This window comes from Vanacampus margaritifer, chromosome 14 (genome assembly GCF_051991255.1).
Source record: "Vanacampus margaritifer isolate UIUO_Vmar chromosome 14, RoL_Vmar_1.0, whole genome shotgun sequence".
Lineage (NCBI taxonomy): Eukaryota > Metazoa > Chordata > Actinopteri > Syngnathiformes > Syngnathidae > Vanacampus > Vanacampus margaritifer.
This window is the reverse complement of record NC_135445.1, coordinates 864975-878300: the sequence shown is the minus strand read 5'-3', so window position 1 is coordinate 878300 and position 13326 is coordinate 864975. Positions and strand designations below refer to the sequence as shown.

At 47.0% G+C, this 13326-nt stretch overlaps 3 protein-coding genes across 3 annotated transcripts; 1 reads left to right on the top strand and 2 right to left on the bottom strand.

Annotated features, from left to right (window-relative positions):
* Positions 1-364: 364 nt before the first annotated feature.
* nudcd3 (NudC domain containing 3) lies at positions 365-3539 on the bottom strand. The gene is made up of 6 exons (XM_077542541.1): positions 3095-3539; positions 2295-2578; positions 1715-1853; positions 1501-1644; positions 1121-1309; positions 365-714 (listed from the first exon to the last, which is right to left on the bottom strand). The coding sequence occupies exons 1-6, from the start codon at positions 3290-3292 to the stop codon at positions 604-606; spliced, it is 1065 nt and encodes a 354-aa protein (XP_077398667.1). The 5' UTR covers positions 3293-3539; the 3' UTR covers positions 365-603.
* On the top strand, positions 3413-5994 carry mrps24 (mitochondrial ribosomal protein S24). Its single transcript, XM_077542545.1, has 4 exons — positions 3413-3931; positions 4314-4379; positions 4445-4556; positions 4936-5994. The coding sequence occupies exons 1-4, from the start codon at positions 3890-3892 to the stop codon at positions 5217-5219; spliced, it is 504 nt and encodes a 167-aa protein (XP_077398671.1). The 5' UTR covers positions 3413-3889; the 3' UTR covers positions 5220-5994.
* On the bottom strand, positions 5620-13121 carry gnsb (glucosamine (N-acetyl)-6-sulfatase (Sanfilippo disease IIID), b). The gene is made up of 13 exons (XM_077542537.1): positions 12793-13121; positions 11199-11258; positions 10913-11116; positions 10486-10551; positions 10044-10142; positions 9808-9975; positions 9660-9742; positions 8524-8642; positions 8304-8407; positions 7094-7195; positions 6915-7025; positions 6696-6806; positions 5620-6417 (listed from the first exon to the last, which is right to left on the bottom strand). The coding sequence occupies exons 1-13, from the start codon at positions 12940-12942 to the stop codon at positions 6265-6267; spliced, it is 1530 nt and encodes a 509-aa protein (XP_077398663.1). The 5' UTR covers positions 12943-13121; the 3' UTR covers positions 5620-6264.
* Between the last annotated feature and the right edge of the window lie 205 nt (positions 13122-13326).

Sequence of the window (13326 nt, the reverse complement as noted above, 5' to 3'; positions counted from 1 at the left end):
ATAAAACAAACAAACAAAACATAACACAAAAACAAGCATTCCCCCCCCCCCCCACTAGCGGAAACCGTAAGAAAAACGAGACAGTAAGAAGATGGGTGGGGGGGATATTTTCTTTTTTAACCGTCTCACTTCCGCCAGTGTAGTTTTTTCTGTTTCCGCCAGTTGCTTTTTTTTTTTCATTACTTTTTTTATATTTGGAAGCCCGTTTCCGCTAGTGGGAATTTAACTTTTTTTTAACTGTCAAAAAAAACTTTCAAGTACAATCCTGGAGGTCCGAAACGGACTTTTCTGACAGGGCTCATGCGGTGTCAGCAAATCTGAGTAACCTCATACGAAACATCAACCAAGACTCCGGACAAAAGTGTGAACTTTGTATTTGATTTTATTCCAGAAAGAAATTCCTCCGTCGAGGTACCAGGCGCAGTGGTACCTAAAGGGGCGGAGCTAGACAGTGCAGTTTTTGGATTGGATCATTTTTGTCATCCTCCCTTTTGCGGACAGTCTGTTGTCAACGTCCTCCTCTCGATTGGCGCCTCGCGATGTCATCAACAAACAGGAAAAGGCGGGCGGGCGGCTGAGCATCCAGCAGGTGGCGCTGAAAGCTCAGAACTGCACGGCGCTGGGCGGGATGTCGAACATGGACGGGTCAAACTGCTGACCCTTGAACGGCGACCCCTCCGCCTCCCAACCCTTCTTCAGCATATCGTGCACCTTCTGCACACACACAAACGGAAGCACATGAACCAGGGATGTTCGAAAGCACTTTTTTCACAGACCGATAACAGTACAAATACGCCACTGGAGTAGTCCCCGATACCAATAGTACTTTTGATCCATAACCCCCCACTCCAACCCCCCAAAAACAATAAATAATAACATAAACAATAATAATATATTATATATACATATAAATACATAAAATATATAAAAATAATAATAAATTAAAAATATATGTTTTAAATTGCATAAAATGAACGGCACTTTCTTTGGGACATTTAAAACATTTAAAATAGAACGTATTTATACGTTTTTGGGGAGCAAATGAGATAAGGGTGAAAAAGGTGTTCGATGTGATCATTGTGAAGTGCCCCCTCAGACCCCCCCGACGGTACATACGGACCATCTCGTGACTCTGCGGCTTCCCCTGCAGCTTCTGGTGGTAGTCGAAGGTGAGGCGGTCCAGGACGGCGTGCTCCTCCTCGTCCACGCTGGCCATGGAGCGCTCGCGGTTCAGCTTGTCCACGTCGATCTCCTGCTCGCCCTCCAGCACGCACTTCCACCACACCTCCGACGACTTGTTCAGGGACAGCTGCACCGGCCGGCAAAAGCAGGTGGAGTGAAAAAGAAAGACGGAGAAACAACGGAAGCAAGACAGACAGAGAGTGAGACAGACAGACAAAAAGAGAGAAAGACACGGAGAGAGAGAGAGAGAGAACTTGTAGCCCGCCAGAGTTCTGCTGGTCAAGCATGAAGCAATTCGAGGACAAAGTGTTGCGTTACCACGACGCATTTTCCCGGTTCGAGACTCCACAGGGAATTCTCCGTGTTGATCTTGTGAGAGAATTTGCCCTCCACCAGCGTCTGCTCTTCAGGCCCCGCGCGCACGCACACGCGCACGCCGCCGCTGTGCAGGCTCACGCTCACCTGAGAAAGAGCACGCACGCGTGTGACATGGCCGTCCCCGCCGTCGTCACCGCCACCGCGAGGCGCTCACCTGTTTGCCTTTGACCACCTCCTTGGGCACGAAGACGCGCACCTCCACGTCGTTGTAGTCCTGAGACCACTGGTACTTGTCCCGGACGGCGCCGTTGTAGCTGTCCGACTCCGACGCTGCTGACGATTTCTGGGTTGGCCTATAAAAAAATATATATATATATGTTAAATGCTGCGTCCAGGGACACTGGGAAACAGGAGAACTCCAACTCAAGTCACACAATCCAGTGGAGTAGACCAACATGTTGCATTCAGGGTCACTAGGAAATTTGACATCCCCAGCTAAAGTGCTACATTAAACAAAACATGCTGCGATTTTTGACATTGGAAAATCCAAATAAAATCACACATCAGCTTGTGGACCAGAATGTGTTGCATTCAGGGAAACTGGGAAACAACTCCAAATTAGGTCAGGAAATTGTCCAGCGGATCAACACATGCTGCGTTCAGGGACAACAAGAAATCTTATAACTCCCAACTTAAGTCATACAATCTAGTAGCATAGACCAACATATGCTGCATTCAGGGAAATTGGGGAAACAGCACAACCGAAACTAAAGTTGCGCAATCACCCAACTGACTTTGAGAGGGATGCCGCAGCTTCCTGGTCGCCTTGAGCCATCGCGGTGTCACCGCCATCAGACGGAGCGTTGGCAGACGGTTCAGACTCTGCAACGCGATCCGAGAACGACGATGCGCTCGCCGCCTGCGTTGTCTCCGACGTGACTTCCAGCTCCTGGACCGCCGCGGGGACCGCCGCCGCGGGGACCGCCGCCGCGGGGACGGCGGGGACCGCCGCAGTCTCGTCCTGTCGCTTCTGGAACTCGTGGATTTCCTCAGAAAACTTGTCAAACATCTTGAACGTCTGCACAGGTGAAGTTTAAGTTGTTGTTAGAATGTGTACGCCGCACTGTTAAAAGTTACCGTCAATGGATGAAGCTAAAAATAGCTACAAATATTGCTTAAATGACTAAACTTTGACAAAATGTCTAAGAGAAACCAATAAGTGTAAAGTACAAATACAAGCTTAATAGAACATGTTTTTTTTAAGCGCTATCATCTTTGTAAATAAACCGTTTGGGTGCGAGTGTTGCAACGCGGCCATCAGTGGCCGGAAACGACGCTGCCGTGTGAAACCCGGAAGTCCGTGCCGAGGCGGGTCTGTGATCGAGCAATAAAATCGATCTTGTCCACCGATCTCATCTTCCTCCCGAGAGGTCTGAAAAAGTCAGCAACTGCCTTCTTCTTATTTACCGGCTGCTTGTTATGAATAAAAATTTGGGTAGGCAGGTTAGACTTGTGAAAGATCGGGGGATCGCTCAGAAAAGTGTGACTGGTGCACCGCGACTCCAAATGTTGATCAAAGTTCGCGACAACAAACCTTCAGGACCATTTTCTCGGCTACACCCGGCGGGAAGCCCATCTTATCGCCGGGACCGGAGAGGAGTCGATAAAAGTCTGTCTTGCGGTACAAAAAGCCAAAGTAGACTTGAAGAAAGTCCTGAATGTTTCCGACATGCTGCAGAATGCCGAGCAGTGCGTTGTCGTACATTTCCGTCATCTCGAGCGGCGACGACATGGCGATGGTTTGCACGAAGATGCTCCAAGGTAGCTTAGCACGCCGTTAACGTGTACAGAAAGAGAAGAAGCGGACTTTTAGAAGAAAACAATCAATGTTTACGCCAGCAGCGTAGCATTTCTTCAGCGTCTGTTGTGGTTCCTTCCAGAAGAATATCACGCATCCCGTTGGACATCTTCAAAATAAATTTAGCTTACCGCTGAGTCTAACGGGAACAAAGCAAATGACAATTATTAATCAATTAAATCGCAGAATTAGAGGTAACATAGCACTATGATATTTTTAAAAGGCCACTTGGCACTGGTTGACGCACCTTTAGCAATATATATGACTTTATTTTGTACTAAATCCGGTTCGTGCATGTAAAGTCATCAGTAGAGAACGAGAGAAAAGATAAATAGTTCCGCGCAAAGTTTTACATTTAATTACAATATTATACGTATAAATCAAAAACTTTATTACTCACTTTGTTCATTTAATTTTAAAAATGTATTATTTTATTTTCGTGTGATTTGAATGCTTTGCCATCACGGGGGACCGAAACAAGGACGAAGTGAATGTAAACTGTGTTAGCATCGTGATCATAACTAAAGCAAGATGGCGGCGTCCTTGAGCAGCACAGGATGTCGGCTCTTCCTGGTGAGGAAAGCGATTTAAGCGCATTTCGGCTTACATGTACTCAACTATTCTTTGTATGAAAAGGGTTAGTAGCCTACTAAAGTGAAGGCTGAAGTCTGTGTTGAGCGGTGCTGCAGTTTGTCGTATCCCGATGCTTTTCGTAGTATGAGATAGAAAAACAATCACAAAGAACGTTTTTTTTTTTTAATAAAACAATTTAATTGAATTGACTAAATACATTTTTTAAGTCATATTCAGACCTAGTTACATTTCCGGAAAGTTTCCAGTGTATTTAGATGAGCATTTTTATTTTTTTAAATTGCGGGAGATATTATTCTAAAAGGGAAAACATCGTGTAATTTTGCAAACCTGCTCCTAATGAATTGTTTTGTTTTGTGTGCAGGCTGCAGCAAGCAAGTCCAATCCAGCCGGTAGCAGAGCTCTTCACGTCACTGCGGTTTGCTGCAAGGTAAACACACCCGTGACGTCACGTCCAAGCCATATGACGACTGTTTTTGTTGTTTCGCTGGACAGAACCGAGCCGCTCGCCAGCGAGTCGGGACCGGCGACCGACCTCTGACCTACGAACAGGCCCTGAAACCTCACCACATCGGCCACCACAAAGGATGGCTGTCGCAGCACACCAGTGAGTCTTGAACCAATTTAAGACCTCCGCCAAGGAAAAAAAAAAAAAGCAAATCCATTCACAGTGAAAATGATGCTTTTGAATTTATAACTAAAAGTCAAAGTGTGGTACTCTGGCTCCCTCTTGTGGACTTGCACTTGTGTTCCATCATAAACCAGGGATATTATTTTTTTAAATTGCAGAATATATCAACTTGATTCCTTTTAGAACTGTTTTTTATTTTGTAATATTATAGCGAGTAAGTTTTTAAAAATTGGACCTATTCTTTAAAAATATTTTTTCTTTGAATGTTTTGGCCACGTACGCGCCTTCATTTGAGTGTTTTGTCTTTCATACTAAAATGTTTTGTTTTGCCGACGTTGTTTGCGTTTGCCGGCAGGTAACCTGAGAGGCGAAGACGGCGCGGCGGCGCGCGCGGTGGAAGACGCGTTCATCCGCCGCTTGATCTTCGGCACCTTCCACGGCTGCCTGGCCGACGAGCTGGTGATCAAGCGGCGCGGCAACGTGCTGACGGTGTGCGCCCTCGTGCTGCAAAAGCTGCCGCCGCACAAGATCTACTTCCTGATCGGGTACGCCGAGTCGCTGCTGTCGCACTTCTACAAATGTCCCGTCAAGATGGACGTGCAGACGCTGCAGGACAAGCAAGTGTACAAATATCTGTGACGGCAAATTGGCCTCCAACTTCCCGTTTGCGGGCTCGGCGGTTTCTGGTCAACATATTTCTAAAAATGGCCGACGAGGGACACTCGCGAGGTACAAACATTTCAAAAAAGGGAAATCACTTGCTGGTTTTGTTTTGTTTGTAACAGTTTTGCTGACATTTGGAATGAACGTTCAAATCCGGCAAATACTCAAATACGGGCGGAAGATACTCGGGTTGCAAAAGAACGGAAATATCCTGTCAATGACCCGATAATTTGGTCCCGATCGGAATCCGGGGCCGATCATGTGATTTTCACCCGATTCCATTTTGCCGATTCCTGTTCGATATCCTATGGAAAGTTTCCTGCCTCTCGAAAAGAATGAAATAAAACCATTTAAAAACCACACACAAGAAAGCGACTTTGGGATTGATTGTGGTTTATCACAATGCGAACATTTGCAACAAATAACAAAACAATTAAAAAGGATCGAATTTCATCCGTGTAAATATTGGTTTGCAATCAAGTCAGATTTGTAAAAAGTGACCGTGGCACGAAGAGGACGTAACAAACTTGGGTTTGATTTACGCGACCCAATTGAAGCAGTTTTGAAAAATCCGACGTAATCAATAAAAAGTCCAAACGAGGGTCACATTTGAGACTTTCAGTTTGATTTGTGATTTTTCATCTTTTTTCTTCTTCTATCGTCGGCTGTTGAAATACGTTTTCACTTCGTCAGCAGAGCTTTGCCGCCATCTTGTGGACGCCAAAGACTTCCCTTTTAAAAGATCGCAACAGCGGAGCTTCCTTGTGACAACAAATTTCCAATTGATCAAATAAAGACAAAAGTCGTGATTGGCGAGAAAAACACAAGGTAGCAACTTGTGGTGCGTTCAAGGACGAAACGGGAAGTGGAAACGCACTTTCAGGAAGTACAGACAAAATGGAGTCATTGCTGGCGCGAATCAAAATGGCGGCTTTGGTTGCGATGCTTTTTTTCTTTCTTTCTTTTTGCCGCGTCTCACCCTGGAGGAGGAAAAAAAGGCACGCCGGCGCTTGCTCCGCCCTCACGTGGCGAAGTCGCGACATCCGGCGCCCTGGCACGACTGCAGCTTGATGAGGCGCTGGTTCATGGTCTGCAGCACGGCCGGGTCCACCTTCTTCACGATGTTCTGCAGCTGGTGCGGGTCCGAGCTCAGGTCGTACACCTCCACGAACGACTGCAGACATTTGGACAAAAGTAGTGCTTTGCCACCATCCTGTTGGCATCTTTGCGCCAAGGGACGATCACGAAGTGACTGGAAGAGCTTCAGTTAACCAAAAGTAGAGCTTGGGCGCATTTTGTGACATCCGAGCGGCAACTCAAACCCTCTAAAGGAAACTGCGGTCGGACGCGAGATACACGATTTGACGGCGTCGTCGTTTTCTGCGTACGCGTGCGCCTGAGTGGTGTGAAAACGCGGTTGCATTTTGGTGTGAGAAGTGGGATCCACGTTACCTCGCTGTCGGCGAACTCGCAGTACTGCATGTCGTGGCGTCCGTCCAGCGTCCTGACGCAGGCGTACGTGTTGTTGAAGGAGTCCTCGCACACGCAGTCGGGGAAACATTGCTGACCGGCGCATGACAAAATCAATCGGCTAGCCTGATGCTAACATGCAATGTGAAACGCCATCGACAGGCTAACGGAAATGAGCAGAGATGTCCTGCCGTGACTCACCGACAGGCCGGGGCCGATGGCGGGGCAGGCGGGGTCTCCGCCGGGCAGCCCCTCGCCCGTGTGCTCCACCAGGAAGAAGGGACGCGCCGAGCCGTTGCGCAACGACGGCGCCTGATGCCGAACAAGAAGAGCAAATTAGCTTAGCTCGCGTTGACGCGACGACGACGGCGGCGACCGACCATCAGTGGCAGGAAAGACTGCCCGTCCACGTTGGCGTACGACTCGTTGATGCCGGCGATGTCCAGGAAGGTCGGCGCCAGGTCGATGTTCAGCACGGGAGCCTCAACAACAACAACAAATCAATATCTTCTTTCCCATTTCGATTGGACATCGGAGAAAAAAAAGTTTTTAAAGAAAAAATAAAATGAAATTTTTAAAAATGAACTGATTGTAATATTGACCGATTAACGAGCCGGCCCATGTTTTAAAATTGGCAAAAATTGGACGATTTTTTTTTTTAACACATTACACCCCCAAAAAAACTGGGGGGGGAAATTGTCCGATTATTGCCGATTTTTCTCTCTGTTGTGAAGTTAAACATACTTAAGGACAGTCAAATGTTTTAGCTGCAACCTTGTAAGCATCAGGGGACTAAAAAATACTTTTCTTTTTTAAATGAATCGGCAGATTAGTTGGTTATCGGAATTTTATTTGGCCAAATATTGAAATCGACATTAACCTAAAAAATCCATTTAGGTCAGATTGCAGTAAGAAGCATTAATCGAGCTACGTTAGCTTGTAGGCAGATGTTAGCGCAAAAACTTGCTTCTGCCAGAAAGCAAAATAAATACCAGGAAAAGCCTACTAGAACATCTGAGCTTGAATAAAAGATGAATCAGAATGTGATTGGTTCATTCGAACACAACAGTTACAAGAGGACAGAGTTTGCAAACGCTCGTCCAGAAAGTCAAAAGCCTGCCACAGTTTGGCTTTAGCCACGCTAGCTCGCTAGCAGGTAAATGAGCATCATGAGAGCTAGCTAGCGCGACAACTCCGACATTTAGCAATAAGGGCTAAAGCCAAACTGTGGCAGCTTGCACCTGGTGCTAGCCAGCTAGCGCTTTAGCAGGGAAACGAACACCATGGGAGCTAGCGAGGGAGTTAGCTCGCTAGCGCCGCAAGTGAAACAATTAGCGAGAAGGGCTAAAGCCAAACTGTGGCAGCTTGCACCTGGTGCTAGCCAGCTAGCGCTTTAGCAGGGAAACGAACACCATGGGAGCTAGCTAGGGAGTTAGCTCGCTAGCACCGCAAGTGAAACAATTAGCGAGAAGGGCTAAAGCCGGATTTGACTTTCTGGACCTGGACTTGTAAGCCGTCACTTTGCTTGTTTTTTGAGCGGCAGTTGAAAAGGTGAAGGAGGAGGAATTGACGGCGAGCGCGTTGTGTGACCTTGATGGTGATGTTGGCTTTCACGCCGGGCCCTCGGACCAGCAGCGGCGTGCGGATGTCAAACTCGTACAGCTGACGCTTGCCGATCGGGAGAGAAAACTGACCTGCCGGCAAAAAAAAGAGAAAAAAAACAGCAAAAAACATGACGGTCACCTGCTGGCGGGTCGGAGGGACTGCACGGACAAGACGTGAGCAGTCGCACACGCGTGTGACCTCTGACCTGTGTGGTAGCCGTTGTCCGAGGTGAAGAAGACGTACGTGTTGTTGAGCTCCTTCAGCTCGTCCAACTTCCTCACCAGCGCCTCCACCAGGTCGTCCACCGACAGCAGCGTCTGCCACCTGGTGGGCGGAGTCAGCGTTACAAGCCTTACTCGTATTTTTATTGTCAAATCGTCATCATATTCGTCGTTACCTCATTACTGTTGTCGTCGGAATCGGAATGTTCGTTATCGTTTGGATCCATTATGATCGTTATTGGTATAATTATTATCATCATTCATGTCACCACGTGATGTTCACCGTCGTCGTTGTTTTCTATGGAGGACCCAAACGGACTCAATTAAAAATCAATCAATAAATCAATAAAAGTGAAAATAAAAAATGGATATAAAAATAAATATAAATGGAAATAACTAAATTGATATAAATATCCATAAAAAAAATAAAAGTAAAATTGAATACAAAAATAAAAAATGAGATTCAAAAATATAAAAATAAATGTGGAAATAAACGGAGGACTATCTTGTCCACTGTCACCACGAGGACCGCCCCCTCATTTGCATAACATTTTGTCCTGACGGAGCATCTGCAGCATAAAATAAATAAATGGGTGAGCAGAGTTTTTTTATTGATTGATTGTTATTTAATTCTATTTATATTTATTTCTGCATTTATTTTTTATTGTTGTATTTATTTTTACTTTAATTTATGGATATATTTTTTGTTTTGTTTATTTATTTATTCTTTTTTTTTTATATCTGTTTTTATTTTCACTTTTATTCATTTCACTATTTATTTATTTTAAATGTTTGCAGCTTTGGTCCTCCATCGTTTTAATCGTTAATGTCATCGTCATTGTAATCATAATGTTTGTTATCATTTCCAATTATTATCATCGTCATCGTTACGGTTATAATCATCGCAGGATTTTCACCGTCATCTTAATCATCGTCGTCATAAATTATGTTGTTTTCATGATCATCAGCGTTATTGTCATCCTGGTGATGCTTATCGTTTTCATCGTTTTCATCGTCGTTCGATTTATCGACATCGTAATCGGCCTCATGCAAATTGTTAACGCAGCGTCCAAATCGTCTTCCTTCTTCCTGTGGCGCCGTGCGTGGCGAGGTCGCTCACCTCCTGCGGTAGGCGTCGTCCAGGAAGGCCAGCGAGCTGTTGGTCATGGGGTTGGCGGCCTGGCGCAGCAGCCAGTGCTTGTCCTGGGGGGGGCAACGTGCCGTGACGCAAACGCCCGCCACGGGATCCTTCCCGCTGCCCGCCTCACCTTGCCCGCCTCGTCGAAGCTGCCGTCCCGGGGAGCTTTGACCTCGGCGAAGCGCCGGCGGTACTGCGGGGCGGCGGTCCAAGGCCAGTGCGGCGCCGGCGGCGCCAGCATCAGGAAGAAAGGACGCTGAGGGCTGCGGTTGTCCAGGAAGCGAAGACAGCGCTCGGCCTGCGGGCGGGCGGGAACGCCGGTCGGTCCCGTGACAACTCGGCCAACGTGAACGCCGGCCAACTCACGATGACGTCCGTCAGGTAGTCGTCCGCGTAGTTGTCGCCGTGCTTCTCCTCAACGCCGTTCCTCGACAGCGTGTAGTTGTAGTAGCGAGAGTTGCCCACCTGGAGGCCGCGCACGCACGCACGCACATCATCACACCTTTGTTTAGGTGTGTCCCTTTTTTTAACCCAATTTGGGTTATCTTTGACCCAACAGATTTTTTAGAGTGTCGTTGCATGTACTATGAAGTGTGCGTACTTGTACTTACTACATTGTGAGGACCAAAATTTGTCTTGGCTTGTTTATAGATTTTAGGTTTGAATTGAGGTTCGGGTAAGGAATGGAGGCGGGCAATCATTTCTCATGGTTGGGCTTAGGGGGAGGGGCTAGCAAATGCATTATGTCTATGGATGTCCTCACATCTCCGTGAGTACAAGTATGTGTGTGTGCGCGCATGCCACTGACCAGCGCGTGCCACTGGTCCCAGCCCGGCGGAACATGGCCGCCGCCGCCGGCTTCTTTCTTGCCGTACTGTTGACAGACAAAACCAGCGTCATCGAGCCAAACAAAAGGTTGCCGTTCCATTCCTCTCGTGCGTCCGCACTGCGGTCCAACGTCCACCGGAACTAGTAGCCATTTGTGCTAAGTGCTAGCTTAGCATGGACGCTAGCCACTGCGATGGAATGACTGAGCCGCTGTAAAGTGAGAACCGCGTGGACTGGGAAAGGGAAAAAATCTCAGCAAACGGGGGCACGTGAACACGCCGGCCGCAGACGAGCGCGCGTCGAAAGGCGGACTCGACGCATCGTCTGCTATCCAACGGAAGCTTCCGTTTCTGTAACGCGGCTTCGTGCTTTGCCGCCATCTTGTGGACGCAACGAGCGATCCCCACCTGGTTGAGGTACTTGCCGGCAAAGAAGGTTTGGTAGCCGCCCTTGCTGAGGAAAACGGGGAAGGCGTCCGACTCGCCGCGGCTCTGCCAGGCGGCGCTGGAGCAGTTGCCGGCCAGCGAGTTGTTGCTCACCAGGTGGTTGTGCGGGTAACGACCCGTCAGGATGCTGCAGCGGCTCGGGCAGCACAGCGGCGTCACCGTGAACTGCGGGAGACAGCAGGGAGGGAGCGAGGTGGCGCGGGGTGGCGCGGGGTGGCGCGAGGTGGCGCCGGCACACGGGACTCACCGAGTTGACGAAGGTCACGCCGGCGTCGCCGATCAAGGATTTGGTTTTCTTCATCGCCGTCTGACCCACACCGGCGCCGACGTCCGCATTGAAAGCACACAAAATGATCCGTGAGAAGCGGAATTCAATCTGGATCGGAAAAACTCAAACGGATTCTGATGTTGCCGCACGTAAACGCGCAAATTTGAACCCAGATTTTTTGGGGGAACATTTTCGCACGACTTTCACAAATTGTGGAATCGAAAGGAAGAATACGGAAGCAGCGGAACAAATGTCAACACGTTTCCAGCCAAATCGAAACGCCACCAAAAAAGAAAAACAAAGACACATCAATCCACCAGAGCGACCGATCAGGTTTTTGGGATCCGGAAGCCGATAACTCGAGTCGATATTCACTTCCGTTAAAAGGAAAAATATTGGTGTCAAAATTGGAAACCGTTTTTAACAATTTCAAAATTGAACAACTTTGAAGTTTTGCGAAAATATTCGATTTTTTCAATTTGTATTTATGTAATCTTGCCTTTGTTTTTAAATTCTAACAAAAAGTTCCGTGAGCTCTCAGGGGCACGTCTTCAAATGTTAGCGAAAAAATTCTAAAAAGTTTGGTTTTACAAAATTACAAATGACGCTTATCTTATTTTTCAAACAATACAGAAGGTGCGAAAATTCGTTTCCAGGATCGGCCGCATCGCTGATCAAGTTCGCTGAAAAAGGGCAGATGCCGATTTTCCCTTAAAATGCTGAATATCGTCGCCGATCATCGGTCGAGCCAAAATCAATTTGTACCAAAAAAAAGTGCAGACTGAAAAGGGAATTGACAAATTTTCAAGTTGCAAAGTCTGAAAAAATGAATAAAAATCGGCTTCATTTCAGTTGGTTGGTTTTTGATTTTTTTTTTTAATCCATATTTTATTTCTTTATTTTAAATGTTTAGAAAAGTGGAGTGCTTAAAAAGTGCCGTCCACATAATTGTTTTTGTGAAACAATTTGAAACGATAAAGCCACCGATTTGTTTGCATTATTATTGATGGAGTTCCTGATTTGTGTTTTGTTTATGCCACTTTTTGAATCAAATGTGGCAAAGTCGCCATCTTGAACGCTTAAAAGAGCGAAATGTCGCTCAAAGTCAAGAAGTGAACAATTCCAGTTGAACAAAATCAATAAACCCGCGTTCGTATCAATTCATGGTTCATTTGCTTTCATTTAGCATAAGACTAACTTAGAACAACAAAACATTTGCATAATAAACCTACAGAACAAATGATTGCTTGTGTTTGTTAAAAAAACAAAACATGCAAAGATGACCTTGAAAATCATTTTTCAAAATAGTTTGGCTTGAGCTGGAAATTGATGACAAACAAAAGCGCTACAGTTGACACGTTTTGCGTGACAAGGTACGCAAGTTTTTGGACCACAAAGTGAGCCATAAATTCAAACGACCCCCAACTCAACAACAACATTCACAATTCGATCGAAAACAGCAACCGAGACCAAATGACAAGAAAGCAAATTTGGTCGGAATTCGCGCAGACTGCGAGCGAGCGGCCAACAATCAAAGGGTGAGTTCAAAGGTCACGCGAGCGCCCGCACTCACCATGCCCCCCAGAATTTGGTCCTGGTCGTCGGTGACGATGAGGAGGATGTTGCTGGCCCCCCCGCCGCGCACGCGCCTGGCGCCGCAGGTGAGCAGGGCAGCCAGCGCGAGCGCGAGCACGCGCAACGGTCGCGCTCCGGGAGCGAGCATCACCGCGGCAAAAACAAAAAAAAAGAACTAAAACAAAAACGCCTCTGTCCGCCCTGGTCCGCTCCGGTCCGGTCCAGTCCGCGCGCCGCCGAACTACAAGAAGAACAACAACGAGAAGAAGACGACAAGTTGTTGGAAGGAAGCAAAAGAAGATGACGTGCCGGCTGGCGCTTTGAGGAAGTGCCTTTGGTCACGTGGGCGCGAGTGGGCGGGAAGAACGCGGTGTCCAAAGTGGACTTTCAACCCAACATTTTACACGAGTCAGCTAAAACTACTTTTTTTTTTTTAATTTTTTTTTTACTAGCAATAAACAAGCATTTGTGTCGCACCTCGTGTCAATGCGCACAAATGCATTTAATGACGTCACGTACTTTCCCATTAGGA

Bases quoted from the DNA above. Each gene is read 5' to 3' on its own strand.
- nudcd3 (XM_077542541.1), bottom strand. From the start codon at position 3,292: ATGTCGTCGCCGCTCGAGATGACGGAAATGTACGACAACGCACTGCTC. The intron at 1,645-1,714 runs GTGAGCGCCTCG...GCTCTTTCTCAG, and splicing joins AGGTGGTCAAAGGCAAACAG to GTGAGCGTGAGCCTGCACAG. The intron at 1,310-1,500 runs GTAACGCAACAC...CGGCCGGTGCAG, and splicing joins AACCGGGAAAATGCGTCGTG to CTGTCCCTGAACAAGTCGTC.
- gnsb (XM_077542537.1), bottom strand. From the start codon at position 12,942: ATGCTCGCTCCCGGAGCGCGACCGTTGCGCGTGCTCGCGCTCGCGCTG. The intron at 11,259-12,792 runs GTGAGTGCGGGC...GGTGTGGGTCAG, and splicing joins ACCAAATTCTGGGGGGCATG to ACGGCGATGAAGAAAACCAA. The intron at 7,196-8,303 runs GTCACACAACGC...GTTGTTGTTGAG, and splicing joins AAGCCAACATCACCATCAAG to GCTCCCGTGCTGAACATCGA.
- mrps24 (XM_077542545.1), top strand. From the start codon at position 3,890: ATGGCGGCGTCCTTGAGCAGCACAGGATGTCGGCTCTTCCTG. The intron at 3,932-4,313 runs GTGAGGAAAGCG...TTTTGTGTGCAG, and splicing joins CAGGATGTCGGCTCTTCCTG to GCTGCAGCAAGCAAGTCCAA. The intron at 4,557-4,935 runs GTGAGTCTTGAA...GTTTGCCGGCAG, and splicing joins ATGGCTGTCGCAGCACACCA to GTAACCTGAGAGGCGAAGAC.